The sequence below is a fragment of the Aythya marila genome, assembly GCF_965140915.1.
Source record: "Aythya marila genome assembly, chromosome: 31".
Lineage (NCBI taxonomy): Eukaryota > Metazoa > Chordata > Aves > Anseriformes > Anatidae > Aythya > Aythya marila.
The window spans coordinates 553,825-581,294 of record NC_139072.1 but is presented as its reverse complement, the minus strand read 5'-3'; the positions used below and the strand labels follow the sequence as shown (position 1 = coordinate 581,294).

The 27,470-nt window shown below is 52.8% G+C and overlaps 2 protein-coding genes across 4 annotated transcripts; both read left to right on the top strand.

Moving 5' to 3' along the window:
- The first annotated feature begins 3,814 nt into the window (after positions 1–3,814).
- Positions 3,815–6,354, top strand: LOC309888885 (uncharacterized protein). The gene is made up of 6 exons (XM_082781506.1): positions 3,815–3,969; positions 4,055–4,093; positions 4,264–4,557; positions 5,075–5,374; positions 5,745–5,846; positions 6,102–6,354. Exons 1-6 carry the CDS (start codon positions 3,939–3,941, stop codon positions 6,128–6,130), a joined length of 795 nt encoding a protein of 264 aa, XP_082637632.1. The 5' UTR covers positions 3,815–3,938; the 3' UTR covers positions 6,131–6,354.
- A 2,757-nt stretch (positions 6,355–9,111) lies between these two features.
- On the top strand, positions 9,112–14,999 carry LOC309888870 (Fc receptor-like protein 5). Of its 3 annotated transcripts, XM_082781483.1 has the most exons (8): positions 9,112–9,519; positions 9,630–9,787; positions 10,202–11,126; positions 11,718–11,759; positions 12,513–12,809; positions 13,195–13,536; positions 14,156–14,260; positions 14,333–14,999. In XM_082781483.1, the coding sequence occupies exons 3-8, from the start codon at positions 10,856–10,858 to the stop codon at positions 14,431–14,433; spliced, it is 1,158 nt and encodes a 385-aa protein (XP_082637609.1). In that variant the 5' UTR covers positions 9,112–9,519; positions 9,630–9,787; positions 10,202–10,855; the 3' UTR covers positions 14,434–14,999. The 3 variants fall into 3 exon arrangements, with proteins under 3 accessions (XP_082637609.1, XP_082637611.1, XP_082637610.1); XM_082781485.1 differs by lacking the exons at positions 9,112–9,519; positions 9,630–9,787 and having other exon boundaries at positions 10,961–11,126; XM_082781484.1 differs by lacking the exons at positions 9,112–9,519; positions 9,630–9,787; positions 13,195–13,536 and having other exon boundaries at positions 10,984–11,126.
- The last annotated feature ends 12,471 nt before the right edge of the window (positions 15,000–27,470 follow it).

The following is a 27,470-nucleotide window of genomic DNA, read 5'->3' as shown; positions in this document are numbered from 1 at the left end:
CCAAGACCCCGTGCACCCCTGGGACCGATGTCGGCAGCAGCAGCTCCCCACTTCTGACCATGTCCGTCCTTTCCATCCTCAGTGGGATTGCTCGACATGCCTTTCACCGTGCGCTCGAGTATCCCGAAATACGAACTCCCAAGGCTGAAGGAAACAAAAGTACAAGAGAACAAGAAGAAGGCTGGGATAAGGTGAGGCCGGAGTCTCACGGTTGTCTTCTTCACAGCAGGGAGCGCCTCGCCCAGCCCCAAACACTCCGGGCTGGGGCTGCCCTGCAGTGCTGATGGCAGCACCCGGAGGGATGGATGGGGCTGGTGCTGTGCAAGCAGGCGCACGTCTTGAAGGTGCAGGATGCAGTGCCAGTGCCATTGTGTGCTCAAGCAATCTTTTTTGATGTGTTTTCAGCAAGCTGCCAGCAATCCCAGGGGTGCCTCCTGCCAAAAACGAGCATTTGGTCAGCCACGACCAAGGCAAACTCACAGCCAGAAACGGAACACCATGGATGGACCAAGTTTGGGCAGCGACTCCTCTGGGGCTCACTGGAGAAGAGCGAGGAGTGGACACAGTCCTCCGTGCTGGTGGACTGCCAAAAATTCCAACAAAGACAACCTCCAAGAAGCTTTCTCTCCCTTTGAGAACTCCAACTGCGAAGAGACTCCCTAGAATCACAATATCATCCCCAACGAGTTCTGAGGAGAGCCTGCCCCGGAGGCCTCGCTATAACACCTCCCTGCTGCTGCCCACCCCGGACGGTACATCCAAGATGCTGGAACCCAAACTGTCCAGAGCAAGGCGTCTGGGAGAGGAGAGACCCCCCACACAATCTGAGACCTTGGAACTATGGAAGCGTTATCTCAAGAAGTAAAACCCAAAAACGATTGGGGTGTGTGTCCAAGTTCATTTCCAGCACTACATGGCACAGACACGTCACAAATGGACACGAAGGGAGAGCAGAAAACCTCGTTGCTGGTTTTGGTCCCAGTTTCCGGGTCTGAGCAGAGATCAAAGGCTGTTGGAGGCGAGATGAGAAAGATTCAGGGCACAGCTGTAGGTATCTGCTGCACAGCTGAAGCACACTCGGGCAGGATGGAGCTCTGGGGCATCCAGCAGGAGCTGGTTCCCAACCCACGGCTCTCCGATCACTCTCCAGGTGCCCACGTTCAGGCTGTTATGCCAGGAAGCAGAAAGAGAGAGGCCAGAGGCCGTGGGACATGCTGCCCTCTCTCCACTGGGAGAGGGAAGTTGGCTGGGGAGAGGTGCAGATGCTGGCAGCTGGGCGATCCCTGCAGCTCTCAGCAGGGCTCTCGTGTTCAGTTTGGAGGCTGGTGGTTGAGGTCGCTTGCTTTTTTCACATTAGCAAAAAAAAAGGCACCAAACCAAACCAAAAACCATAGTGCTGGCAAGTTTGCTCTACTTATTTTGCTCCCAGGTTGCATTATTGTTTCTTTTCATTTTCCCCAAAGAGCTATTTTAATTGGGACATGACAAGGCAGTGCTTCTAAACAAGGATTTGCATCCGGCTGACTTGGGGCAGGTGGCTGCAGATGCCAAAGGGGCAGGAATGGGACTTGTGTGGTGCAGTTTGTTAGTTATTTCACCCTTGGAGGGATAATTAATTGGGGTTAATTTTCATCACAGTGGCCCTTGTGGTGTCATTCCAGATTTGTGCCGGGGCAGTGCTGATGGCACACTGCTGCTTTGGCTACCTCATTTTAGGGTCCAAAACATCCTTCTAAGGGCTTCCACCCTGAGTTTTAGAGTCTAATATCTCCTGTTTAGGGTCCAAACCCTTCTGTTTAGGTCCCAGAGCCTTAGTTTTTGGGGCTGAATCTCCACGGTAAGCCCCAAGCCCTCCTTCAAGCAGATACGGCCTCATTTTTGGGTGTAGTGAGACTTCTGAGGGAGCAAAGGATTGTTGGCAGACCCTAAACCTCATTTCAGGGCCCCAAAGCCTCATGGTGGGGTCCATACCCCCATTTCTGGGGATCAGAGCTTTGGTTTGGGATTTCAGAGCTTCCCGTTGAGCATCCACAGCTGCATTTTTAAGGGCTCCAACCCTCAGTTTTAGGACCCAAAACCTCCTTTTAGGGTCCAGCCCCCATCTTAAGGGTCCAAGCATCCAAAGTTTGGGGGTCTGCGTTGGGGTGATGTGGCAAGGGGGTGGCAGCAGGGGGCAACCCCAGGGTGAAGGATAAGTGGGAGGTGGTGGGAAATCTCCTTTGCACCACTTGTGTTTATTTTTAAAATTCCTTCTTCCTCTTTCCTTTGCTTATTGAATATTTTTAATCTTGACCCATAACTTTTGTCCTTTCTGCTCTTTCTAGTCTCTTTTCTCACAGCAAGCATCGTGTGGGGCTTAGCTGCCAGCCAGGTCAGCCCACCACTGCTCCTCAGACTCTTCTCTAATCCTTGCAGCTGGCCAGAAACCCCAGATATTGATCTCTGTAAGCTTTTATTTGATTCAGTTATCCTTCAGCTCATCCTAGCCTGCAGCCCAGCTCCTCTCCTCCTTTCTCCTCTCTTAGGACCCATGAGAACTTGCCTTCTCAAACCCTTAAACACTCCAGCAGCCCCATTTCTGTAAATTCAAGACACTGCTTCCTAGTGCTGATATCAGTCAATTGCTTGGCAATCATCAAATCACTTTAACAGAAGAAATAATCTCATCCAACATATGTTGTATGTAGCTAAAAGATAAGTTGATTTTTGTAGATTTTTTTTTTTCCAAAGGAAGCCTCAGCAGCACATGAATTTTCTTCAGATTCGTTGCAGTTGATACATAATTTTTTTTTTCTATTAAACCAGCAACCAAAAATCATCTCTCATTTCCAAAACCAAGGCCTTTCAACCTGTATTTAAAAATAATCCTCCAGATTTGATGGCATTTCTGCCTCTAGGACTTGCTGGAGTCCAGCGGGTGACTGTGGCAGCTGTGTTGCTCTTCAACAGACCTGGGCAGGCTGAAATCAATTTGGGCAATTGATTTGCTTTTTTTCAGCTTGAATTTGAATGAATCCCCTAGCACAATTAAGGATTAGGAACTCAAACATCCAAAAAGGGTGCTAAGGCCTGGTTTTGAAGGAACAAGTGCCATCAGTGCAGAGGTTGCTTAAGAGGCTGGTCACTGGGTGAAGGTGTTTAGCCTCGTTAGTCTTTGTGATAAAAATTTGTCCCTGGGTTGGTCCTGGGCAGACATATGATGGCACCTGAAGATGGGACATCTTGTTCATTGCCTAAAGTGGTAATATTTTAGGTCATTTGAGATTATGGTTTAGGCATTTGGGGCTAGTGACCCATGCTGGCTTAGTAGCCCTCACAAATTCAACATCTGCACGTACCTGGGGATACGAGTCTGCATTGAGAAACACGGAACCAAGTAGCAGAGTGTGTAGAAGAAACAGAGCAATACAGATGGCTAAATTTGTCTGAGTGATGGTGTGTAGAGGTAGGTGAACACAAAGCTGACGGTGGATGGGTAAATGGACAGATGGGTGGGTAAATGGACAGATGGATGGTGGAGAAGGAATGGTTGCTCATTAGGATGTTAAATTTCTGGTGGTCGCCCTATGGAGAGGGAGAAAACCTTGCACTAGGCAGGTGGAGTAGCTAGGAGAACAGATAGCCAAGCCCAGAACCCATCTCCGGATGGGATTGGGATTTCCCAAGGGAAATTTTCACAAAACACAAGAAATGGAGGATCAGGATCATGACCTGCAGTTGCCATGCCCTCTCCAGTGTCTGCAAAGGGACTGTGGCATAGTGCACTTGGTTTGCTCCGTGATCCATCCAGACTTTCCACACCACGGAACCATGAATATGTAGTGCTGGGGAGTGGCTGCCTTCTCAGCTGATTCCCCAAAGGGGCAGGACTTCATAGGGCCCGAAATATAAGCTGGCTGGGCACCATTCTTTTTTTCTCCAAGACGGTTTTGGTCACGATGATGCAATACTTTCTCGCACAGCTGCTGTGTAAGTGGCTTATTTTCTTCCTTTTTTTGCAGTCTCCTCTGACTTGTCGTATCATCTCAAAGCCTTCAATACCTGTCTCTTACAGCTTTCCTCCAGATGCTCCCACTTGCTGTATCCTCTGCTGGTAAGAACAATTTTACCTGTTGTGAGATGCACTCCAACTAAACTGACTCTTTGGCAGTGGGGTGGAGTTGGATTGCATTTTGTGAAACAGAGAGGAAAGGGATGTCTCACTTTCCTTTTCCACTTTGAAAATTCCCTCCCGTCCTCTAAATCCTTACCTTTCTTTCCCAGACCCCCTGCCAGTCCCTGTGCTCTCCACAGACCCCAGTTATGATGTCTACTACGAAGGGGAACGTGTTGCTTTCATATGCATGGCTCCGACGATGAACGTAGATGGATTTCGGTTCTTCAATCGAAGTGGAGACCAAGTCTACGAACTTGCTTCCTACTCTCACACAATTGCCTGGTTCCAGCTCACAGCTGCAAAAGCGTCTGCCATGGAGTACACGTGCATGTACTGGGTGAAGGATGCTGGGCGAAAAATTCTTTCCAATAGAAGCCTTCCTCTTTCAATTAATGTTCAGGGTACGTGGGTCTTGTGTTGCCTCTAGATGATGTTGCTTCGAGTCTCTGCCTTCTCACAAGCTCCTTTTGTGCTCCTGGGTTTCTCTGAGCAGTCAGGAATAGGGTAGCCTAACAGCTCTGTCACCTCCAAGGGGTCTCACAGCACTGAGCCTCCCCAAGCCTTTCCTTAGGGTTTGGGGTGCATCATGTGCCTTCCTCTTTGGTCGTGTGAGTACTTATTTTCTGCACTTTGGTGAATACAAAGAAACTGAGTTGCTCAGAATTCTTATCTCTGAGGTCTGTGGGTCTGTGTTTCTCTTCTCATAGTTCAAGACATGTAGAAAAAAGAGTGATGAATGACTCACACAAGAGCTGAGCGTTAGAAAAAGGTTCTGTATTTGTCCCAGTAATATTCTGGAGAATTAACTTGTCTACTTCCTTTGTCAAATATGAAGCATGACATTGGAAAAAATAATGGGTTTTGTGCACAAATCCTTATGTCAATAGGTAGCAGGTTTTGTTTGCTCTTCCCCCCCAGATGCTCCAGTGGCCCCGGTTTTGTCCCTGGATCCTCAGCAGCCAGTCTACAGATACGGGAACAATGTCAAGCTCCTCTGCACCGTCCCCTTTTCTTCATTCTACATCAGAGAATTCCAGTACTATGGAGACTTTGGACTTGCAATCTCCATCCCAGTTGTGAAAGTGCAAAACTACAGCTACAACCTGAACATCACAGGAAGGGAGGTCTCCGGGTCTTACAGTTGTGCCTATTTTGTATTTAAGTCTGGACGTGCCGTTCGCTCCGAGAGCAGCCCCTGGGTCAATGTCTACGTGAAACGTGAGTTTTCCATCCCTTCCTCACTAAAACCTCTAATAACTACTGACCTATCATCGGTTAATTTATTCTGCGTGTGCTTGCCTATGAATTCATTCGTCAGTGTCATCTCCTGTCTCTGTGTCCATCACTAAATGAGCTTATTGCCACGTCTACCCATGCTCTCATCAACAACAAATACAAGAAATACTGGGGGAAAAAATCTCCGTGAAAAGAGTCTCATCACCTTACATGGCTTTTCTGATGGCTTTCTAGAACCTCCTTCTAGACCTTCTTTCTTTTATCCTCCATCCCTCCAAGATCTGAGTAGCTATAGGTGGGCTTGCTCGTTGTAAGAGTCTTCATGGCAAAGTCACCACTGGTTCCTTCCCAGGACAGATAATCGGCTGGGTTCGAGAGATCCTTGTTGGTGGCTCGTTCTTTACCATCAATGGCCTCATCTTTTTCTTCTCCCACCGCCTCAAGAAGAAAAGAGGTAAATATTTAATTTTTATTGCACCACACTAATTCTTATGATCCTGGGACTTCATTTTCTTTGCCAAAAAAAAAAAAAGAATTCCTTCATTTTTAGTGTTACTTTACCTTCCTTTTTGGGGAGGGTGTTCTGGACAGAGCTTGAACAGAATCATTTCTCACCCTCCTCTCTTGTTTGAACCCCAAACTGATTTCCCTTAGAGGTCCAAGAATAAAGAGAAGCAATTTTTGATGCTGTTACTTCCCTCATTTGCAGATCTGGAAGAAGGATTCAGGATGGACTAACAAGATGAGTTAGAAGAAGAATCCTTAAAGGTTTTACTCTGTTTTGCCAAGGCAATCCGTTCCGTTGGGCCCTGCCTGATTCCTCACTGTCTGCCTCAGTGTCCCGAAGAGACAGAAGCAGTGAACTGGAAGTACTTGACTACTCATCTCCTCTGTGTACAACCCCGTGCCTTGAGTCTTACCAATTAAAGCTGGTTGTTGTATTTAGGTCTTGTGTGTTTCATGAGAAGGTGTTTCTTTCCATCCTCCTTCCTGAAGTGTGTGCATTTATGTGTGCTTGTGCACAGCCTCGGGGTCATGGCAGAGAAAGTCTCTGGGTTTTAGGGTTGTGACTATTTTGCATTTCAGTCTAGACATGCTGTTGGCTCAGAGAAGAGCCTCTGGGTTGATTTGTGCATCTGCTCTATCCCACACCTAACCCACAATTAAACCTGGTTTTTGCTTGCCTCTGAAATTCAGCCTCATTTCTGAATTTTCACAGCACCTCCTCTGTGGATGAGCGTGGTGTTAACCAGGCCTGCCCCATGGGGCTGAGTTTCCCTTCCTCCAAGAAGACACAAGGCACTGTCCCCTGGGCATTGCCTTGCTGCTTTGACCTCAGTCATCGCTCACAAGGATGCAGTCGGCTGTTGCTTCTTCCAGGCAACCCCGTGGCACCTCCTCGAGGTCTTCCCAGCCCCAGGAGGTGAGCAAGGAGTCCTTTTGGCCAAGGCGAGGAGGAGCAGGGCATTTCTGTGTGAATACTTAAGATTTGCCCACGCAAAGTCAAGTGAGCCAGGTGAGAACCCCAAACTCCTCGAGGAGCAGCAGATCTTAACCCATGGATCCAGCTGGCAAAGGAACGATTTGGATATATAAGAGCTTTTTCTTTTCCACCTTATTTCAGGAGGGCTTCAGGAAAAGGGGAGCTGTGGGCTCCTAAGCTTCCACTCCACACCAGGCTTCAAAGACACGGTGGCCAAAGGAAGATTTTGCTTCAGCATCTCCTACTGCCATAGCTGCAAACCAAGGCAAGACAGAACCTTCCAGAAAGGACCTGCTGAACTTACCACGAAAGCAGCAGTCAGTTTGCCCTGTGCTTGGAGTCACTCTGACCATCCGTCCTGATTTCACCTGGGATTGAGTTAATTTTCCTCCCAGTAGCTGGAACAGTGCTTGGGGTCTGGCATCGCTGGGTGGGTAGTGAGCAATTGCACTGTGCATCACTTGCTTCCTATATTCCTTTATCATTATTATTTTTTTCCCTTCCCTTCTGCCCTTTTAAACTGTCTTTATCTCAAACCACGAGCTATTACTTTTTTTTTTACTTTTTTTTTTTCTGTTCTGTCCTCCATCCCTCTGTGGTGGGAGGGAAGTGAGCAAATAGCTGTGTGGTGCTGGGTTAAGCCACAACACTAATCCTTAAAAAGTTTCATCTTGTATCACTCTGCTTCTGTCTCTTTCCTGACAGCCTCGGCTAGTTAGAGACTTAGCACGCTCCATCTGTGTCACTGAACAATACCCTGTTATTTATTTTATTTTATTTTATTTTATGTTATGTTATGTTATGTTATGTTATGTTATTTTATTTTTATTTTATTATTTTATTTTATTTTATTTTATTTTTATTTTATTTTATTATTTTATTTTATTTTATTTTATTATTATTTTATTTTAATTTTTATTCTTTTTTATTTTAAACCATTCCTGCAGCTGGGGAAGGCGAAGCTGGGGTTTAACCTTGTGATGTCCCCCGAGCTCAGCCTGGGGAAACACAAGTTTTAGAGAGCAGCACTGGAGTCTGGTGAGTTCTCATCTTCCTCTGAGTTATTATTATGTGTAGGGGTGATGATGATATGGGGGAGATGATGAGGATGTTATGGGGGAGATGACGATACTATCAGCTCAGGCACAACAGCATGCTGCTACGCATTAAAACTCTGCTTGATTTCAAATCTCCCTCTTTACAAATGCTGCCTATTTTTGGCCTTCCAGCTATTCCAGTGTGCGGTGGAACGCTGCAAGACGTGAGGAAGCAACGTCCTAGCTGCTGCTTGAGGTTATCGTGGGCCCACGTTTCTTGCATCTCCTCGTCAAGCTTTCTCTCTTCCACGGTGGACCCTGCTCATCTCTCCCCGGCTGTTATTTTTTTGTCAGGTGGTGTTTTTAGACCGCTGAGTCCTACCCCCTGTCCTCACAGCACTCTGGAGAGGGGTTATAACCCGTGTGAGTTATCAGAAAGGTTTATTGCAGTGAACTGGCTGAAATTGTTATGTAATAAAAGAGAGTCTGCACGCACGAAGGAGCCCAGAGGAAGGAACCCATGGGGGGACCCAGGTTGGAGCAGTTTGCTCCTGATGGATGGGAAGAAGATTTCCATGGGAAGAAGAGCACCCACAGGATCAGTTTGGTAAGGAGGCATCTCCTGAGAGGGACCCGACGTTGGAGGTGATGATTACGTGCTCTGCGCTGACCATGGCAGGTGATGAAGTTTTCTGTGCTAACCACAGCCCCAATTCCCCATTCCCCTGAGCTGCTCGGGGTGAAGAAGTAGAAGTGGGTGCTGGGGAAGTGGGGAGGGTGCTTTCAGTTAGCTTTTACTTTCACATTGCTCCATTCTGTTGCAATAAATTACACTGATCTCCCTACACTGAGTCTGTTTTGCCCGTAATGATGATTGTTGAGTGCTGTCCCTGTTCTTATCTCAACCCTTGAGCCCTTTTTCATTGTATTTTCTCCCCCTTCCCCCTTGAGGAGGAATGAGAGAAGGGTTGTGGTGGCTTTTGGCTGCCTGTTGGTGTGAAACCACAGCAGAAGGTGAAGAAGACCTGTTCCCTCGACCTCACAGTTCTTGCTTATGTCCCAGAGGTCTGACCTCAGTTCGAGGACTGTGAGTGTTAGTCACAAGTAGCTCTGTCTTTGAGGAACTGGAATTAAGCTATCTGGTTTCAAGCTTTAAATGCAGATAAAAAAAAAAAAAAAAAAAAGTTGTGCAAGAGCTTGTTGTGCAGCTAGGGGCTGGCACAGGATGGGGTTGTGGGACTTTTGTGGGACTTAGAGCTGATTTCTTATCTCTCGTCCACCCTGAGAAAAAACAGAAGTCACAGTACAAGAAAACTTCTGGTTTTCATTACTGTTCTTCTTCTGTGTTGTTTTTTGTGTTTTTTTTTGTTTTTTTTTTTAAAGTGTCAGAGGGCTGGAGTTTGTGCTGATGCAAGCAACACAACAGCTTGTTCTCTGCCAGCGAATTAATGAGTCATACAGGGAGAGAGCTCTATATCAAGGAAGCTTGTGCAAGCTGAGTTTACCCGTCCCTCAAATATCTGATCCAGTATGCGTGCACCAAGCGGTCCCAAGGACAGGGATTTCTGCTCTGATCCCTGGTGAACAAGTCTATCTTCCTATAAATTGTAAGCCTAACATCCTTCCCAGGCCTTTCTGCACTCTCTGAACACACAAAAAGAATGACGAGCTCACTGTGCACACTCTCTCCTTCTGATTTGTCGTTTTCTGATCCAAGGGGAACAAGAAGTGGATGGGGTGTGGACATTTGGACCTGTACCTGCAGCTTCAGCATCACAGAGCCAAAGGGTGGTGGACCACACACGTGCACCAACACCATAATCAGTGGGTTCAGAGCAGTCTGGTCTGTGAAGAGCAAAGCCATCAGGATTAAAGGTAAGCTACGCATCAGTAGGGTTCTCTCTCCACTGTCCTGGACAGCTCTGTTCTTCCATCACACCTCTCTCTATCCACAGATACTTTCCTCCAGGTCTCAGGCCTTCCATTACCCTGAATTTAACGAAGCACAATGACAGCAGCATTCATTTTTCTTGAAAAACCTAGTTCTGAGGTCACCAGGCTTAGTTCTCTTTACAGATGCTTTTCAAGACCTAGATATGTGTCATTGAAACCTAGGTGGTTAAAAGAGGAAGGAAGAACAGAACCCTAAAGGTATCTATTTGCTTTTTTTTTCACCATCCAGTCCCACACTCGGTCTGAACATTTTGTCTGGAGTCACAAGGGAGGGCTGCCACCTCTTCCTCTTACACAGCTCCTGTAAACAAGGCAGTGATTGTTTCACTTCTGCAGGGAAGATCCTGAGACCACCATCGCAGCCAAGGTCACCTTGCTGGAGATGAGTGCTCAGCACTAATGACCCAGCACTGTAGGATAATGGCATGGGGACCTGTACCTGTGGCTACAGAGGAGATAAGTGGAGGTGCAGTGGATTTGGTCCTTCCTCAGCGGTGTTGTGAAGGGTAACTTCCAGCTTTTCCCCTCGAGGGCCTCCTTTTGCTTTCCTGGGAGTGGATACTACTCCAACGGTGATAAGCGAAGGCCACCCCTTACATCCCACCTGCATTCCCTTAAAATGCTTCCCATTGTGGAAAATAAACGGTCAAGGCCATCACCGTGTTTCATCCCTGCTCCTGTCTCCCCAGTGCAGGACAATTTCAGTCACCTTCCTCATCCTCAGGGTCTTCCTAAGCCAACACTCACAGACTGGTTGAAGTTTGAAGGGTCCTCTGGAGGTCATCTTGTCCACCCCCCTGCATGGAACAAGAGCAAGGGATCTTGCTCCTCTTGCTCCTCTTGTCACCTATCACGAGGAAGATGTCCAAGGCAGGAGAGAGTAGATAAAAGCCACCTTCTGTCCCCCAACCTAAGGTATTGATGAGGTAGACTATGGTTCGTGGGGCAAAGAGAGTGCCCAAAGGAAGGACTGAGAGCATGTAGGGAGAAATGTCATCTAAAAACATGATGACAACACAGAAAAACACAGAATTAGGGTGTAGTTCCCTCACGATTCTCGGATGTGGTTCGTGGCTTCCATTTATTTCTGCAGCACTTCCTCTTCCTCCCCCCGTGAGCCCCAGGCTCAAGTCAGACAGATGGAGAGAGCAGCACGAAGCAACCAGACAGCGCGTCCCACTCCCGGGCAGCCCAGCTCAGAGCCCTCAGCACCCCCTGGACCGCGCTGACATGATTGCCCACCGCCTCGTGATCTTCCTCAGTGAGTCCCCATGTGTCCACTTTGCCTTCTCTTCTCTTCTCTTCTCTTCTCTTCTCTTCTCTTCTCTTCTCTTCTCTTCTCTTCTCTTCTCTTCTCTTCTCTTCTCTTCTCTTCTCTTCTCTTCTCTTCTCTTCTCTTCTCTTCTCTTCTCTTCTCTTCTCTTCTCTTCTCTTCTCTTCTCTTCTCTCTCCTTCCTCCTTTTCTCTCTTTTATTCACCTCACTTTTCTTTTCCCTTTCTTTTGCCTCTAGACCTTCTTCTCCTTTATATCCTTTCCAGCTTCTTACATGTTCTGCTCTCATCTTTTATTTTTTCCTCTTTTCTGACTTTCAATCCAATCTTGTTTCCTTTCTTTCACCTCCCTCTATATACCAGTCTTCCTTCCCTTCCCTTCCCTTCCCTTCCCTTCCCTTCCCTTCCCTTCCCTTCCCTTCCCTTCCCTTCCCTTCCCTTCCCTTCCCTTCCCTTCCCTTCCCTTCCCTTCCCTTCCCTTCCCTTCCCTTCCCTTCCCTTCCCTTCCCTTCCCTTCCCTTCCCTTCCCCTATTCCCACTTTGCTCTCACACTCAGACCTTCTCCCCTCTTCTCTTCCAGCCACCGTGCATCTCGTGCCCTGCCAGATGGTCTCCGAGGAAGGTAACTCCTCTGGGGTCTCCTTAAACAGGGGCTGAGCTGCTGGGGGCACGGCTGGATTTGGGGTCCCACAGGTGTGACTTTCTGGGGGACCCTCAGCCTCATTCCCCCTCCCCATAAGAGCCCAGTGGTGAAATTGGGCGCTGGGGCTTTTTCTTTATCTCACTTTGTTGAAGTCCTGCCTCGTGTCAGCACCCTGCTGATGAGTGGAAACCCCTCGAGACCCAACCCCTTCCCGGCCCTCTCCTTCCCACACCTGCTCCTCCCAGTTTGGGTGTGGGACGATGGTATTTTTGTAGGGTTTGGTGGAGACCAAACGCGTTTTCCCAATGACTGCTGTGGAGGAGCATCAGCGACGGGTTTTACCCTTCTTCTTTAGTCTTTTTGACCCCCCTTCCCCATTTCCTATTTTCATAAATGACCAAGTTGCAGAAAAAAAAATAATAATTTGCTTGAAAGGACATGAAGGACATTTTGGCTGGCATGACAAAGCTGCCCAGGGTGTGGGAAGGGTTTTTGTAGTCTCCTTTCTTTCATCACTTCCCTCAGCAGGACGCAACCTTGTGCTGAATCACAAGGAGATAAAATGAGTCATAGCCCAGAGACATTTCTGCTTTATGAGGTCCCCTCTGTGCTTTTTTGTATTCCTTGAAATGAAAGCCAGTTTCTTTTATTTGCGTGGAGTTAGTCCCTCCTGCCTCTGCTCCTCGCACCTCACCTCTGTCCCCCCTGCCTGTCTCCCTCTCTATCCACCAGCCGCAGTCCCTGCCCCGACCCTCTGGGTGCTGCAGGGACAGAAGGAATATTTCTTCGGAGATGTTGTCACGCTGGTGTGCACCACTCCCCGCAACATCACTGGGAAGCTGATGTACCAAATTTTTGGCGACGGTGGCTGGGCAATTTCAGGATTTAGCTCGACGAATAACTACACGGTTGACTTCGTCCTCTCCCGAATGCAACACAGGGGGCCACATTTCTGCAGCTATTCCATCGGGCGAGGTCCGAAGCAGCTCACATCCCCAACCAGTGAAGCACTGGTGATCAAGATTGGAGGTGAGCTGTGTGATTTCTTTATCTTGCTCTCTGCTTTATCCCTCCTCTCTGAGAACTGTTCAGATGCCCAAACGTGGGGATCAGCTATAGCTCCTCACCTGGAAGTCTCCCAATAGGACTGGTGGGCTTTGTGGTTTAACCCAGCCCATCTCACAAATCAGTAGGATGTCTGGGTGGAGGATTTATCTTTCTGGGACCAGAATGGTCTGGAAGGTGGCTGCCACTGGCGCTCTTCTCATGTCGTGGCAGGAAGCCCACAGTCCCAAGCTTTGCTGCATGCAGTGGAAAGGCAAACAACTGGAGATCCGTTTGTGCTGTCCTTATTGCTATGTCTCCATTTATTCCTCCCGTTTTACGTCTCCATTTATTCCTCCCCTTTTCTCAGACCACCTTCCCCAGCCCCTGCTGATGGTGGAGTCCCCACAGGGAGAGGTGATGGCAGGAGATCTCCTAAGCATCATCTGTAAGGCCCCGGGAAATGTCACCATACGGAGGTTTCACTTCTACAGGGATGGCCAAGAGGTCCTCCCTGTGGCAGAAGGCTCCGAGGACAATGCAACAGATCATGGGGGCAGTTTAAGGACTTCCATGGTCCTGCAATTCCCACGTGCTGGTCCCCAACACAGTGGAAACTTTACCTGCAAGTATGAGGAAAAAAAGCCTGAGAGGTGGATCCCCTCCTTCACAAGCCAAGCCGTGTCTATCAGTGTAAATCCCCAAAAAAAAGGTGAGCTGGACATCCATCCACTCACCTAATGATCTGTCAGTGCATCCAGCACCAACCCATCCATCCATCCATCCATCCATCCATCCATCCATCCATCCATCCAGTTACCAACCCATTAAACCATCCCTCTCTCCATCTGTCCATCCGTCTGTCCCTCCCTCTCTCCACTTTTCCCTGAAACTATTCAATTTCCGTCCCTGTACATTCCTCTCCAAACTAGCTGATTCCTGCACCAGGCAGCTGCTCTATCCATCCGATCACCATCCTTCCATCTATGACGTAGCCCCCTCAGCCTTTCACCCACCTCTCCCTCCCTCTCAGCCCTTCCATCACCCCAACCACTCCGAACAAGTATCAAGCATCCCTCTGTCCACCCTTATGGCTCAGCAGCCTCTCCTTGGCCTCCTGAGCCATCGTTCTGAATTTTCTCAGTGCCTCCTGCAGAGCCAAGCAAGCGGGGAGAGTCTTTGGGTGTTTGGCACTCAGGACCTGAGCAGAATGCCTGGAGAAGGAGGGGTGGGGAAAGGGAAAGAGAGAATGTGGCAGAACGATGCTCACATCCTCCCTGAGCATGCATGAACTGTGTCTACATCTCCTAACCTGTCCCTCCCTCTTGCAGGCAAGAGCTGCTTCCTTCTTCTACGGCTCCTGGTTGTGGGTGGCTGCTTCCTCACCATCAACAGCCTCATCCTCCTCTTCTTCTGGGCCCGGGGGAGAAGCAAAGGTACACCCTGAGCTGAGAGGGGAATTGCCCCACTTTCGGGCTCCCCACCACCCACCTCACTCCTTCCCACAGATGCTTCGTTTCTGTATGGAGCCAGCCCTGCTGGGATCTCCCAGCTGGACGCCAGATCCCCATACACCCTTCAGGAGGATAATAAGTACGAGGAACACTAATGAGAGGAAGATGCTGTGGGCGATTCCACCCCCTAAAGACTGCTCCCTGCTGAAGACATCCCAAAAGACTGGTGTGCAGCCAAACGAGTGCTCAGCTGTGGGAAAAGAAAGCAAGAATCGGTTCCTGGGAGGACGGAAGAAGTAGAAAAGGGTCATTTCACGTGGTAAAGGGGAGGGAGGAGACACCGACGTTGTTGGGAAGGGTGGTTGTGAAAGAGAAAATGAAGGAAGGCCAGAAATAAAAATGGAAATTGTGAGAAAAAAAAAAAAAAAAGTGATAAAGGGTGAGAAAATAAATGGAGAGAAAAAAATAAATGGAGTGAAAAAATGAAAGCATGGACAGAGGCTGAGACAGAGTGAGAGAGGGATGGGGAAGAAAAGGGATGCCAGGAGCATCCAGGAGGGCATGACAGTGGGAAGAGCAGGTTGGAGAGGCAAAGGAGAAGAAAAAAGGTGGAACGAGAGTCCCCAAAGCAGTACGAGCCCTTGTGTGTGTCATTAACTGGATGGCCACCACTGTCACCTCACCTGGGTTGTCCCAGTGTGTTAGGGCATCCAGAGAGGGGTGGGAGAGCTGCTGCAGGTAGGGTGGGTGACTGGGGGCTCTGGTGTTTGGGATTTTGGAGGGGAATGTCCCATATCCCATATATGTGGGAGCTGTGGGGCTGCAATGGAGATGCTGGAAATGAAGAGACTGGGAACCTGAAAATGTGGGGGTGGCATTTGAGCCCCTGGGGGTGGCGTACGGGGAACCGGGGGGATATTGGGGTGGGGCGTTAAGGAGTGAATGGTGGATATTTGGGGCATGTGCGGGGCTATGGGATGTGGCCAACACTGGATATAAGGGGAATGCAGGGATGTGGGGAAGCTGCGTGATCAATATGGGAACCTGAGCTGATGGGGGCGGGCTGGGAAATCTGGATATGGATGGCAGGAAGGACGGGGGGCTTCGGCTGCTGGGGAGGGATATGGGGGCAGGAAGGAGACGGGGACCCTGCTGGTGGAATGCAGAGCGATTTTGGGGCTGTGTGAGGCTGTGGGATATGAGGATGGAGAAACCACTCTCTCCTGTCCTCTGCAGCCTTATCTCCACCTCGCAGCCTTCCTTCCCCTCCAGCCTTTTTTTGCCGTGCCTTCAGCCCTCGGCAGCCAGCAGTGGATGAGGAAGCATCGATAGAGGGGAGGGAGCGTGCTGCCCGTAACCCATGGGTTTTGTGCATTTGTCCCAAACCCATCGCTTGGCTTTGGCAGTTTCTCTCCTCCTTCCCTCCCTTTCTCCCTCTTGGGAAGATGGAAAGGGAGAATCAAGAGCCTGACCCGAGGCTACGGAGCAGAGGGCTTCCCACGTCTCTCAAACCCCTGAACCTCTGGGCAGGGACTGGGGGAGCAGAGTCCCACATGCTGGGACCACCCGATGAAACTGAACAGGAACAGCTCCATGGGGACTGATGAGAAGTGGCTGATGGAGTCGCCAAGCCTCTCTCCATCGTATTTGAAAAGTCCTGGCAGTCAGATGAGTCCCTGGTGACTGGAAAAAAAAAAAAAAAAAGGAGACATCACTCCTTTTTTTAAAAAGGGTAGAAAGGAGGACCTAGGGAACTACAGACAGGTGAGCCTCACCTCTGTGCCTGGCAAGATTATGGAAAATCCTCCTGGAAGCAACGTCAAGGCACATGCAGGACAAAGAGGTGATCCAAGACAGCCAGCACAGTTTCACCAAGGGCAAATTGTGCCTGCATCATTTGAGAAAGGAAAACTGACCGGTGTCATCTGCCTGGACTTCTGCAAGGCCTTTGACACGGTCCCACGTGGCATCCTGGTCTCCTAATTGGAGAGAGACGGATTTGAAGGGTGGTGCATTCGGTGGGTAAGGAGTTGGCTTGAAGGTCGCACCCAGAGAGTGGTGGTCAGTGGATCTATGTCCAAGAGGAGGCCAGTGATGAGTGGTGTCCCTCAGGGGTCTGTCTTGGGACTGGTACTGTTTAATCACTTTATTGACAACATAGCGAGATCGAGTGCACCTTCAGCAAGTCTGAAGACGAAGACCAGAAGGAAGGGATGACACCCAAAGGGCCCTGGACAAGCTGGAGATTTGGGCCCACGTGAACCTAATGGGGTTCAACAAGGCCAAGTGCAAGGTGCTGCACCTGGGGTGGGGCAATCCCAGACGTGAGCACAGACTGGGAGAAGGCCTCATGGAGAGCAGCCCTGTAGGAAGGACTTGGGGGTTCTGGTGGGTGAAAAGCTCGACGTGAGCAAGCAGCGAGTGCTCAAAGTGCAGAGGTCCAGGCTTCCTTTGCTCCACCCCATAAGTGCTTTCTCCTAATTACCCAGCACTAACTACAACTAATTAGGAGGGAGGAGGCTTCCCTTAAACTCCATTGGGTGTTGGGGCACTGTTTGGGGGCTGCTTGCAGGCTGGGGGCCCTTCCCCAAATTTCTTCCAGCCCTCCCAAACCCTTCTGTCTGCCCCTGCATGCCCTTCCTCTGCCTGCCCCCAGATCCTCTGCCCACCCCACAAAGACCCCTCCTTTCTCCTTTTGTCTGGGGAATCCCCAACAGGGCTAGGGGAGAGAATCATATGGGCAAAAAATAACCTTTTTTTTTTTAGATAAACTCACGGGTTGTATAAAGACCGTTTAATAAGCGAAGCAAAGCTGTGCACGCAAGCAAAGCCACCTAATTTTGTTCGTTCTCTGCTTCTAATGGTAGACAGATGTCCAACCACTCCTTGGGAAGCTTGGGTGCTCTCTTCACATTTCTACAATCTCCGGGGTTTTACAGCTACATCTTAGGGACACGGTTTGGAGGTAGACTTGGCATGGCTAGGTTAACGATTTGACTTGATCTTGGAGGTCTTTTCCAACCCAAATGATTCTATGATTTCTATCATTCTATGATTTCTATGATTCTATGATTTTTGTGATTCTACGATTCTATTTCTATGATTCTGGTATTTCTACATTTCTATGATTTCTACGATTCTTTGATTCCTTCATTCTATGACGATCTCCAAGCACAGCAGTATTTACGCCTGCCCCTGACACCCACATCCTTGTCTCCCCTTGCCTGCCTGCAGAAGCCTTGTGAGGGCATGCAGCAGGTTGTTGGTGCCAGTGTCACCGCATGCAGCAGCTGGCCCTGGCCGTGTCACCAAAGTGTCACAGTGGTGAAAAGAGGCTGTACGACGGGGCCTGCGAAACGAGAGCGTGAGCATCCACCAGGGATGAGCTCCCACGTAACCGATGCCAACAAGGAGTAACTTGCTAGCAGGAGGAAGACCAAGACAGGCTCCTGGGAGCAGGACTATCAGATCACATCTCCACGATGCCCGAAGTCACATAAAGAAGAAAGCAGGGATTCACTTGTCCTAAAGGTGGCCATCTGGTGTTTGAGAAGGGAACTCCTCAACAGCCTCCAAGAGGTTGCCAGCCCTCATAATTTACAGCCTGCAGCTACCTGCACATGGGTGGGACCTCAGCTGGTGCCTCTGAATCTCCTGGTGCTGGTGGCTCATCAGCATCTTGCTCCTGCCCTCCAGTTCCGTGAATTGGAGGTGCCCATGCTGTGCACGCCTGAACTGAGGCAAGAGAAATCCCTCCTGGGGGGTTGTGGGGTACATGGGAGGGCACTGAGTCCCCTTCCAGCCCCAGGACTACAAAGCCAGGGTGAGATGCCTCTACTGACTCAGCTGAATCCCTTCCCTCCCTGTCACCGTCTGGGTGTCCTGTCTGTGGTGATGGCTTCAAGGATGCAAGAGGAGCAGAGCAAGCGATGCCTTGGGCTGAGCCTCTGCTGCTGAGCTGGGCTGGGCTCCTGGGACACAGGGAGCTTATGGTGAGAGAGCAGAGCTGCAGAGATACAGCCCTGCCCAGGAGCAGCTCAGTAACAGGGCTGTACCAAGAAGTTATCAGTGTGAATTAGGAATTATTCCCTGGACCGGTTTGTATCACCTGTAATCTGGCAAGTTGAAGTCACCCACCAAGCTATGGTGGGACTGGGACTTCCCCAGCAATAAAGATGTCTTTGCTCATCTATGACTGTTGTCTTTGCAACCGGCAGGCAAAAGGGGACATGCTTCTCCAAAGACTTGCAGCCTCCTTGCCTCTCTCTAGTGTAATCCAGTTTCAGAGCGCATCCTTTCAGCACAACCAGCCCCAGCATCCCCACCCCATGCTGGTATTGGCAACTCCAGCCCCAGCAGCCCCCAGCCCACCACGAGCACCCCAGATCTGTCACCTCTTCTCTCGGCAAAACAAACCAAGAGACTTCAGCTGCTCCTCACATCTCTTGCCCACCAGACCCTTCACCACCCTCAGCAACCTCTTCTGGACATTCGCCAATAATCTTATGGCCTTCAGGACATAAAATCTGTAATTTCAGCTTCAGTCCTTAAAGAGTGAATGAGTTGCCCTGTGAGTACAATGGAGTAAGCCCTTAAGACCAGTCAAAAGATTTCTTCCAAACTGTGCTAGCATTTTCCCTGTGGAGGATTTCCATCTCTAGTCTTAATCGCTGAGCTCCATTCTTTCCGAATTATTACTAAACTTTTAAAGGATTTACTGCTGCTTTTTTATATGACAGAATTTGTCTGAAGAGTGGAACCCTTGCTGAGCTATCATGGAATCGCTTAGGTTGGAGAAGATCTCCAAGATCATCAGGTCCAACCATTAACCGTGCACCCATTAATCCTTAACTAGGAGCCTTCTCTCCTTCGGCTTCTGGCCCCAGACAAATCTGAGGGAGGACGAAGCTGAGGCCTGTACATGGAAAGGACACAAGGTGAGGCTTGGGTGTCCCCGAGAAGACAGAGCTTCAACACCCCCAGAGGTGACTCCGGAGCGTGAGCCGAGCTCTCAGCACTCTCTCCCACAGCCTACTGTCATGCTGCTCCGCAAAGGAGCCCCACGGGAGGAGAGGGCCACCCTCAAGTGAGGTTTTGCAAATGGTGCTGGCAGCACCTCGGGTCTCCCCTCTGGTTGCAGTCCCTCATGCCAGCATGTGGCAATCCCAGCCCTGACTGCAAAGAGCTGGGTACATCTCCGTGTGCCCCTAGAGGAGAGCTGAGCCATGGGAGCGTTGGCATGGGGCACCCTGGCCCAAATCGGCCATCCGGGCAGTGTCAGGACCTGCCTGTGAGGAGGGCTGGCTGTGGGGAGGATCAGGATCAGGATCAGGAAGGGCCCGGGCCTGTGTGTGGCTGTGGCACAGCCACTTTGAACAGGGGGGTTCTCGGCTGAGCGCTGTGCAGGGTCAGTGGCGCGCTCACAGCCCTCCTGTCTGCTCCTGCTGTGCTGCTCCCCAGCTCCCTTCCCCTGCGTTCCCTGCATGGCGGGCACAGTCTGGCTGACCCCCAGCACCGAGGACCCTCAGGGGTACTTCTCCATCCAAGTCCTGCTGCGTGTTCCCGGGGATTGCTGTACAGAAGAGCCAGAGTGCTGGGCTGTCTTATCCGATATTTAATGAGGGTGCACCCTGGGGCTCAGTAATTGCCCCAGGCTGCACCCCGGGGGGGCGTCCCCCAGCCCTTGAAGGAGGGTGGGGGGGGTCGTGGGGGCGGTGCCCGTGTCCTTGAGGACTGGGGGGCGCTGGGCCGGTCGCGTGCCTTCCACTGTATTTGTGCCGGGCGTGGGGGCCGCGGGGGCTGCGGGGGCCGCAGAGGCCGGGCTGGTGGCAGGCGCGCCGGGCTTTCAGGCACTGCTGGTCTCCGCTGGCGTCGGGCCTGGGCTGCCTGGGCTGCGGCGAGGCGCCTGCGGGGACAGGAATTGCTGAGGCCGTGCTGCGGCTGCGGTGCCAGGCGGGTGCGAGGCAGCGGGGTGCAGGCACGCGGCTGTACGTGAGCTGTGGGCACGCAGTGCTCTGTGCAGAATTTGGGGCGCCATGTGCCCTGGGCTGGGATCCTGCTCCCCTCCACAACATTCCCCGGCTCGTCTCCTCCCCAGCGCCTCGCCGGCCATCCTCACCTGCCTGCTCTGCACGTGCTGTCCCAGGAAGAAGACCTGGCCCCCGCAGAGACAGGCTTGCAAAGCTGGGCTCAGCATGGCCAGGCCCCAAAAGCCACCGTCTGCCCTTCCCCAGAGCGCCTGGCAAGGACCAGCACTCAGCTCCCTGCCTGGCCCTGGCCCTGGCCCTGGCCCTGGCCCTGGCCCAACAAGGCGGCAGCCTCGGCTCACTGTTCGGTGAGGTGCTGCCCATCCACTCTTTGGGATGTGTAATTAAACACACAAGCCCTGTCTGTGCTGAAGACACGCACGCTGGCAGCGCTCAGGTGCGGCTGTGACACGCTGACTGCCCCTCTCCAAGGCAAAGAATTTGGGAGGAGGAGAGAGAGGAGGAGAGGGAGTGCGGGAACAACAACTCACTGATTTTTCTGCCTCCTACGCCGGATCAGCACGCAGCAGGCAACTGTGACAATCAGGAGGGGAACCAGGAACGCTGCAGCCCCTTCTATGCAGTAACTACGGTAGTTTGGGGGCCCTGCGGTGTTTGCCTTGTTCCCCTCATCCACTCCTGGAAGAACAATTGTGGACATTGCTGTGTCCTGTGCACTCCTGGTAATTCAGGAGGGGCCGTGAGGTGACAGCGGATGGCCAAGAAACAGCCTTTACCTGCTGTGGCAGTTGCCTGCGTTGCCTCTACTCCCTTGCCAGAGAGCGGCAGCGTGCGACCCTTTAATTTCCACAGCACCTCCTTTGGTACTGTCTCTCTGGCCATCCCTTTAGAAAGGAAGCAGGACAGTGTGAGTATAAGGAACAGCTCCTCCTTTCCAGGACGGTGTCTTCGGAGGGTAGTGCTTCTCAAAAGACAGAGTGAAATATACCCACCAGGTGCTGCCTCCGCTAACTCCTTTACGATATCCTCTATGATGTTAGGAGTTGTTGGGGAAGATTTTCTTAAATCGGCTTTTCCCTTTCTTCTTAGAGGACCTGAACAGAAAGCAGCAAGTTCACTTTGGCACCAGTGCAATTTGGAGAAGCCGGGCATGGTCTGTGAAGTCAGGGAAATGACTACCCACCCCTGCGAGACCAGCTGGGCTCCAGTGCATGAAACAGCCGAGGGTCTGGTAGAGCCCTCCCTGGGGACACTTCTGCAAGCAAAGAGCCGTGAGAAGTTTCTGTCACATCAACACCTACATCAGTAGCTCAGAAGGAGAGCATACCAGGGGTCGTGCCTGGACAGGGCACAACCTGCATCATCCTGCAGGGATGTCTGGCTGACATTTAACTCTGCAGCACCTAGATGCTCCTTCCTTCCGCTGACTTACCCGTTGGATTTGGCTGAGACTCGTGGTCCACGTCAGGCCGAGATGTTAGATAGCCGGAGCCTACGAGAACAGCTGCAATCAAGCACAGAAGAGAAACATTCCCCTCGCATGGTGCGATCTGCCTCCTCCTCAGTGAGCTGCAGCGCCTGGAGGGGGCTCAGGCAATGATGAGGGACCCAGGCACGAGCCCAGGTTTCCAAAGCCACCAAGGGGCCTGCTGAGCTGTAGGCTCTCTCTCGGCCCCGGCCCTGTCCACCCACCTGCTCCCGGGGGCTGCCATGGCGCAGCCTGGGCACCCTGGGCACACAGGGCCACCAGGAGGAGGAAGAGGAGGCAGGCACGGGCCATGGCTCCCCACATAAGCACCATGCCTCCACCTCCACCGCTGCAGCTGCAGCTAGTGCTGCCGCCGGGACTGGTGCGCAACAGTGCCTGTGGCCCGGCCCAGCATCACAATGGGGTGTCGGGACCTCACGGCCCAGCACTGCATCACCCAGAGGTGCTGTGACCTTGCAGCCCTCACGGTGTCACGGAGAGGTGTAGTGACCTCACGGCTTGGCACAGCAGTGTCCCAGCAGAGTTGTGAAGATATTCTGCAATTGAGCTTACGCTTCTTGCTCACAGGTTTTCAAGTGAAGAATTCTGTAGATCAGCTGCCTTTGTCCTTAAGGATAACTTCAACTTGCCAGATTACAGCTGATACAAAGCTGATCGGTGATGGAGCTGCTGTTAGGCATTTGACACCCATGGGCTTAAAGTACCTGTGCAGGGAGAAAAAACTGACAATTTTGGAAGAGACTTCAAGCAAATTCATTTCTCAGAAAGTCTCCACTAGCTAGGAACACCCCCTTTTCATTTTCTGTGGGTCCTTCCTTCAGCTCTGTGTCTAGAGCTCTGGTTTTTGCTGCTCTCGTGTGCCATGAGGAACAGGTCTGCTGCCCTCGGAGTCCAAAGGAGTCAGCCCTGCTCTGCAGCAGAGGGTTGAAGGGAAAAGTCTCTAGGACAAATTCTGTAGCCGGACAAATCACCATTGGAAATTGGGTAAAACAAGAGTTTCACTTGCAAACCTGTGAGCAAGAAGCGTAAGCTCAATTGCAGAATATCTTCACAACTCTGCTGGGACACTGCTGTGCCAAGCCGTGAGGTCACTACACCTCTCCGTGACACCGTGAGGGCTGCAAGGTCACAGCACCTCTGGGTGATGCAGTGCTGGGCCGTGAGGTCCCGACACCCCATTGTGATGCTGGGCCGGGCCACAGGCACTGTTGCGCACCAGTCCCGGCGGCAGCACTAGCTGCAGCTGCAGCGGTGGAGGTGGAGGCATGGTGCTTATGTGGGGAGCCATGGCCCGTGCCTGCCTCCTCTTCCTCCTCCTGGTGGCCCTGTGTGCCCAGGGTGCCCAGGCTGCGCCATGGCAGCCCCCGGGAGCAGGTGGGTGGACAGGGCCGGGGCCGAGAGAGAGCCTACAGCTCAGCAGGCCCCTTGGTGGCTTTGGAAACCTGGGCTCGTGCCTGGGTCCCTCATCATTGCCTGAGCCCCCTCCAGGCGCTGCAGCTCACTGAGGAGGAGGCAGATCGCACCATGCGAGGGGAATGTTTCTCTTCTGTGCTTGATTGCAGCTGTTCTCGTAGGCTCCGGCTATCTAACATCTCGGCCTGACGTGGACCACGAGTCTCAGCCAAATCCAACGGGTAAGTCAGCGGAAGGAAGGAGCATCTAGGTGCTGCAGAGTTAAATGTCAGCCAGACATCCCTGCAGGATGATGCAGGTTGTGCCCTGTCCAGGCACGACCCCTGGTATGCTCTCCTTCTGAGCTACTGATGTAGGTGTTGATGTGACAGAAACTTCTCACGGCTCTTTGCTTGCAGAAGTGTCCCCAGGGAGGGCTCTACCAGACCCTCGGCTGTTTCATGCACTGGAGCCCAGCTGGTCTCGCAGGGGTGGGTAGTCATTTCCCTGACTTCACAGACCATGCCCGGCTTCTCCAAATTGCACTGGTGCCAAAGTGAACTTGCTGCTTTCTGTTCAGGTCCTCTAAGAAGAAAGGGAAAAGCCGATTTAAGAAAATCTTCCCCAACAACTCCTAACATCATAGAGGATATCGTAAAGGAGTTAGCGGAGGCAGCACCTGGTGGGTATATTTCACTCTGTCTTTTGAGAAGCACTACCCTCCGAAGACACCGTCCTGGAAAGGAGGAGCTGTTCCTTATACTCACACTGTCCTGCTTCCTTTCTAAAGGGATGGCCAGAGAGACAGTACCAAAGGAGGTGCTGTGGAAATTAAAGGGTCGCACGCTGCCGCTCTCTGGCAAGGGAGTAGAGGCAACGCAGGCAACTGCCACAGCAGGTAAAGGCTGTTTCTTGGCCATCCGCTGTCACCTCACGGCCCCTCCTGAATTACCAGGAGTGCACAGGACACAGCAATGTCCACAATTGTTCTTCCAGGAGTGGATGAGGGGAACAAGGCAAACACCGCAGGGCCCCCAAACTACCGTAGTTACTGCATAGAAGGGGCTGCAGCGTTCCTGGTTCCCCTCCTGATTGTCACAGTTGCCTGCTGCGTGCTGATCCGGCGTAGGAGGCAGAAAAATCAGTGAGTTGTTGTTCCCGCACTCCCTCTCCTCCTCTCTCTCCTCCTCCCAAATTCTTTGCCTTGGAGAGGGGCAGTCAGCGTGTCACAGCCGCACCTGAGCGCTGCCAGCGTGCGTGTCTTCAGCACAGACAGGGCTTGTGTGTTTAATTACACATCCCAAAGAGTGGATGGGCAGCACCTCACCGAACAGTGAGCCGAGGCTGCCGCCTTGTTGGGCCAGGGCCAGGGCCAGGGCCAGGGCCAGGCAGGGAGCTGAGTGCTGGTCCTTGCCAGGCGCTCTGGGGAAGGGCAGACGGTGGCTTTTGGGGCCTGGCCATGCTGAGCCCAGCTTTGCAAGCCTGTCTCTGCGGGGGCCAGGTCTTCTTCCTGGGACAGCACGTGCAGAGCAGGCAGGTGAGGATGGCCGGCGAGGCGCTGGGGAGGAGACGAGCCGGGGAATGTTGTGGAGGGGAGCAGGATCCCAGCCCAGGGCACATGGCGCCCCAAATTCTGCACAGAGCACTGCGTGCCCACAGCTCACGTACAGCCGCGTGCCTGCACCCCGCTGCCTCGCACCCGCCTGGCACCGCAGCCGCAGCACGGCCTCAGCAATTCCTGTCCCCGCAGGCGCCTCGCCGCAGCCCAGGCAGCCCAGGCCCGACGCCAGCGGAGACCAGCAGTGCCTGAAAGCCCGGCGCGCCTGCCACCAGCCCGGCCTCTGCGGCCCCCGCAGCCCCCGCGGCCCCCACGCCCGGCACAAATACAGTGGAAGGCACGCGACCGGCCCAGCGCCCCCCAGTCCTCAAGGACACGGGCACCGCCCCCACGACCCCCCCCACCCTCCTTCAAGGGCTGGGGGACGCCCCCCCGGGGTGCAGCCTGGGGCAATTACTGAGCCCCAGGGTGCACCCTCATTAAATATCGGATAAGACAGCCCAGCACTCTGGCTCTTCTGTACAGCAATCCCCGGGAACACGCAGCAGGACTTGGATGGAGAAGTACCCCTGAGGGTCCTCGGTGCTGGGGGTCAGCCAGACTGTGCCCGCCATGCAGGGAACGCAGGGGAAGGGAGCTGGGGAGCAGCACAGCACGAGCAGACAGGAGGGCTGTGAGCGCGCCACTGACCCTGCACAGCGCTCAGCCGAGACCCCCCCTGTTCAAAGTGGCTGTGCCACAGCCACACACAGGCCCGGGCCCTTCCTGATCCTGATCCTCCCCACAGCCAGCCCTCCTCACAGGCAGGTCCTGACACTGCCCGGATGGCCGATTTTGGCCAGGGTGCCCCATGCCAACACTCCCACGGCTCAGCTCTCCTCTAGGGGCACACGGAGATGTACCCAGCTCTTGGCAGTCAGGGCTGGGATTGCCACATGCTGGCATGAGGGACTGCAACCAGAGGGGAGACCCGAGGCGCTGCCAGCACCATTTGCAAAACCTCACTTGAGGGTGGCCCTCTCCTCCCGTGGGGCTCCTTTGCGGAGCAGCATGACAGCAGGCTGTGGGAGAGAGTGCTGAGAGCTCAGCTCGCGCTCCAGAGTTGCGGAGTTAGACAACCCCACCCGCAACAGGACTCTGCGCCTTCTCTCTCTCCAACCCTTAACCCTAATTAAGGATCCCCCATAACCATTAAGAGCCCCCCCAAGCCATTAAGGGCCCTCCCTGGGCCTCCCCCAATCCCCCCCCCCTCGGGATATTAACCCTAACCCTAATTACACCCCTAATCAAGCCTCCCATCGGAAGCCCTGGGTAGACCTGCTGTCCGAACATCCCCCACCAACTGGGTAGACCTGCTGTCAGAACCACATCCACCGCCTGGGTAGACCTGCTGTCCGAACCGCCACCATCCACCACCTGGGTAGACCTGCAGTTCTAACCATATCTCCCAACTGGGTAGACCTGCTGTCAGAACATCTCCCACCAACTGGGTAGACCTGCTGTCCGAACCATCTCCCATCTACCATTTCTGTAGACCTGCTGTCCGAACCACATCCCATCTCCCACCTGGGTAGACCTGCTGTCCGAAGCATCTCCCTTCTCCCACCTGGGTAGACCTGCTGTCCGAACCACCACCATCCACGACCTTGGTAGACCTGCAGTCCGAACCAGATCTCCCAAGTGGGTAGACCTGCTGTCCGAACCACACCTCCCATCTCCCAACTGGGTAGACCTGCTGTCCGAACCACACCTCCCATCTCCCACCTGGGTAGACCTGCTGTCCGAACCACATCCTGGGCGGGCCATTCCCTCCCCGTCCCCCCCCCCACGTTTTCCCATTTTCCCCTTTTCTCCCCCCATTTCGTCGCTCTGACGCCATCTCCCGGCGCCATGAAGCCTCCCCCGAGGCCCCGCCTGGTCCCGGCCCGGTTCGCGGAGGCCCCGGGGGGGAGGCCCCGGGCCGCGGCCTGGTCGCTGCGGGAGAAGCGCTCGCTGCTGGCGGCGCTGCGGGCCCAGGCCGCGCTCGGCCTCCCCCAGCTCCAGGCCCGGCCGCTGCGGGACCGCCTGCCCCGCAGGACCGAGGCCGAGGTGGGCCCGGGGGGGGGGTTAAAATATTTGGGGGGGGGGGGCTTAAAATGCTGGGGGGGGGCTTAATGGCCCGGGGGGGCCTTAAAATGCCCGAGGGGGGGGTTAAATTTTTTGGGGGGGGGCTTAAAATGCTGGGGGGAGGCTTAATGGCCCGGAGGGGGGGGGGTTAAAATGTCCGGGGGGGGATTAAATTTTTTTGTGGGGGGGCTTAAAATGCTGGGGGGGGCTTAATGGCCCGGGGGGGGAGTTAAATTTTTTTTTGGGAGGGGTTAATGGCACGGGGGGGGGCTTCAAGTCCCGGGGGAGAAGGGGTTAATGGCCCGGGGGGGGGTTAAAATGTCCGAGGGGGGGTTAAATTTTTTTGTGGGGGGGCTTAAAATGCTGGGGGGGGGCTTAATGGCCCGGGTAGGGGGTTAATTTTTTGGGGGGGGGGCTTAAAATGCTGGGGGGGGGCTTAAAATTCGGATTGGGGGTCCTTAGTGGCCCCGAGGGGGGGGCTTAAGGTGCCCTGGGGGGGTCTTAAAATGCCCAGGGGGGGTTAAATTTTTTTTTTTTGGGGGGGGGGGGTTTAAAATCCGGACAGGAGGGTCTTAATATCCCGGGGGGGTGGGGGAGTCGTTAATATTCTGGGGGGGGGGCTTGGGGGGGGTCCCAAGGAGGGTCCTTAATGACTTGGGG

Coding starts and splice junctions, on each gene's coding strand:
- LOC309888885 (XM_082781506.1), top strand. CDS start 3,939: ATGATGCAATACTTTCTCGCACAGCTGCTGT. Junction 4,094..4,263: donor ACTTGCTGTATCCTCTGCTG/GTAAGAACAATT, acceptor TTTCTTTCCCAG/ACCCCCTGCCAGTCCCTGTG. Junction 5,847..6,101: donor CCGCCTCAAGAAGAAAAGAG/GTAAATATTTAA, acceptor CCTCATTTGCAG/ATCTGGAAGAAGGATTCAGG.
- LOC309888870 (XM_082781483.1), top strand. CDS start 10,856: ATGTCATCTAAAAACATGATGACAACACAGAAAAACACAGAATTAGGG. Junction 11,760..12,512: donor CCAGATGGTCTCCGAGGAAG/GTAACTCCTCTG, acceptor TCTATCCACCAG/CCGCAGTCCCTGCCCCGACC. Junction 14,261..14,332: donor GGCCCGGGGGAGAAGCAAAG/GTACACCCTGAG, acceptor TCCTTCCCACAG/ATGCTTCGTTTCTGTATGGA.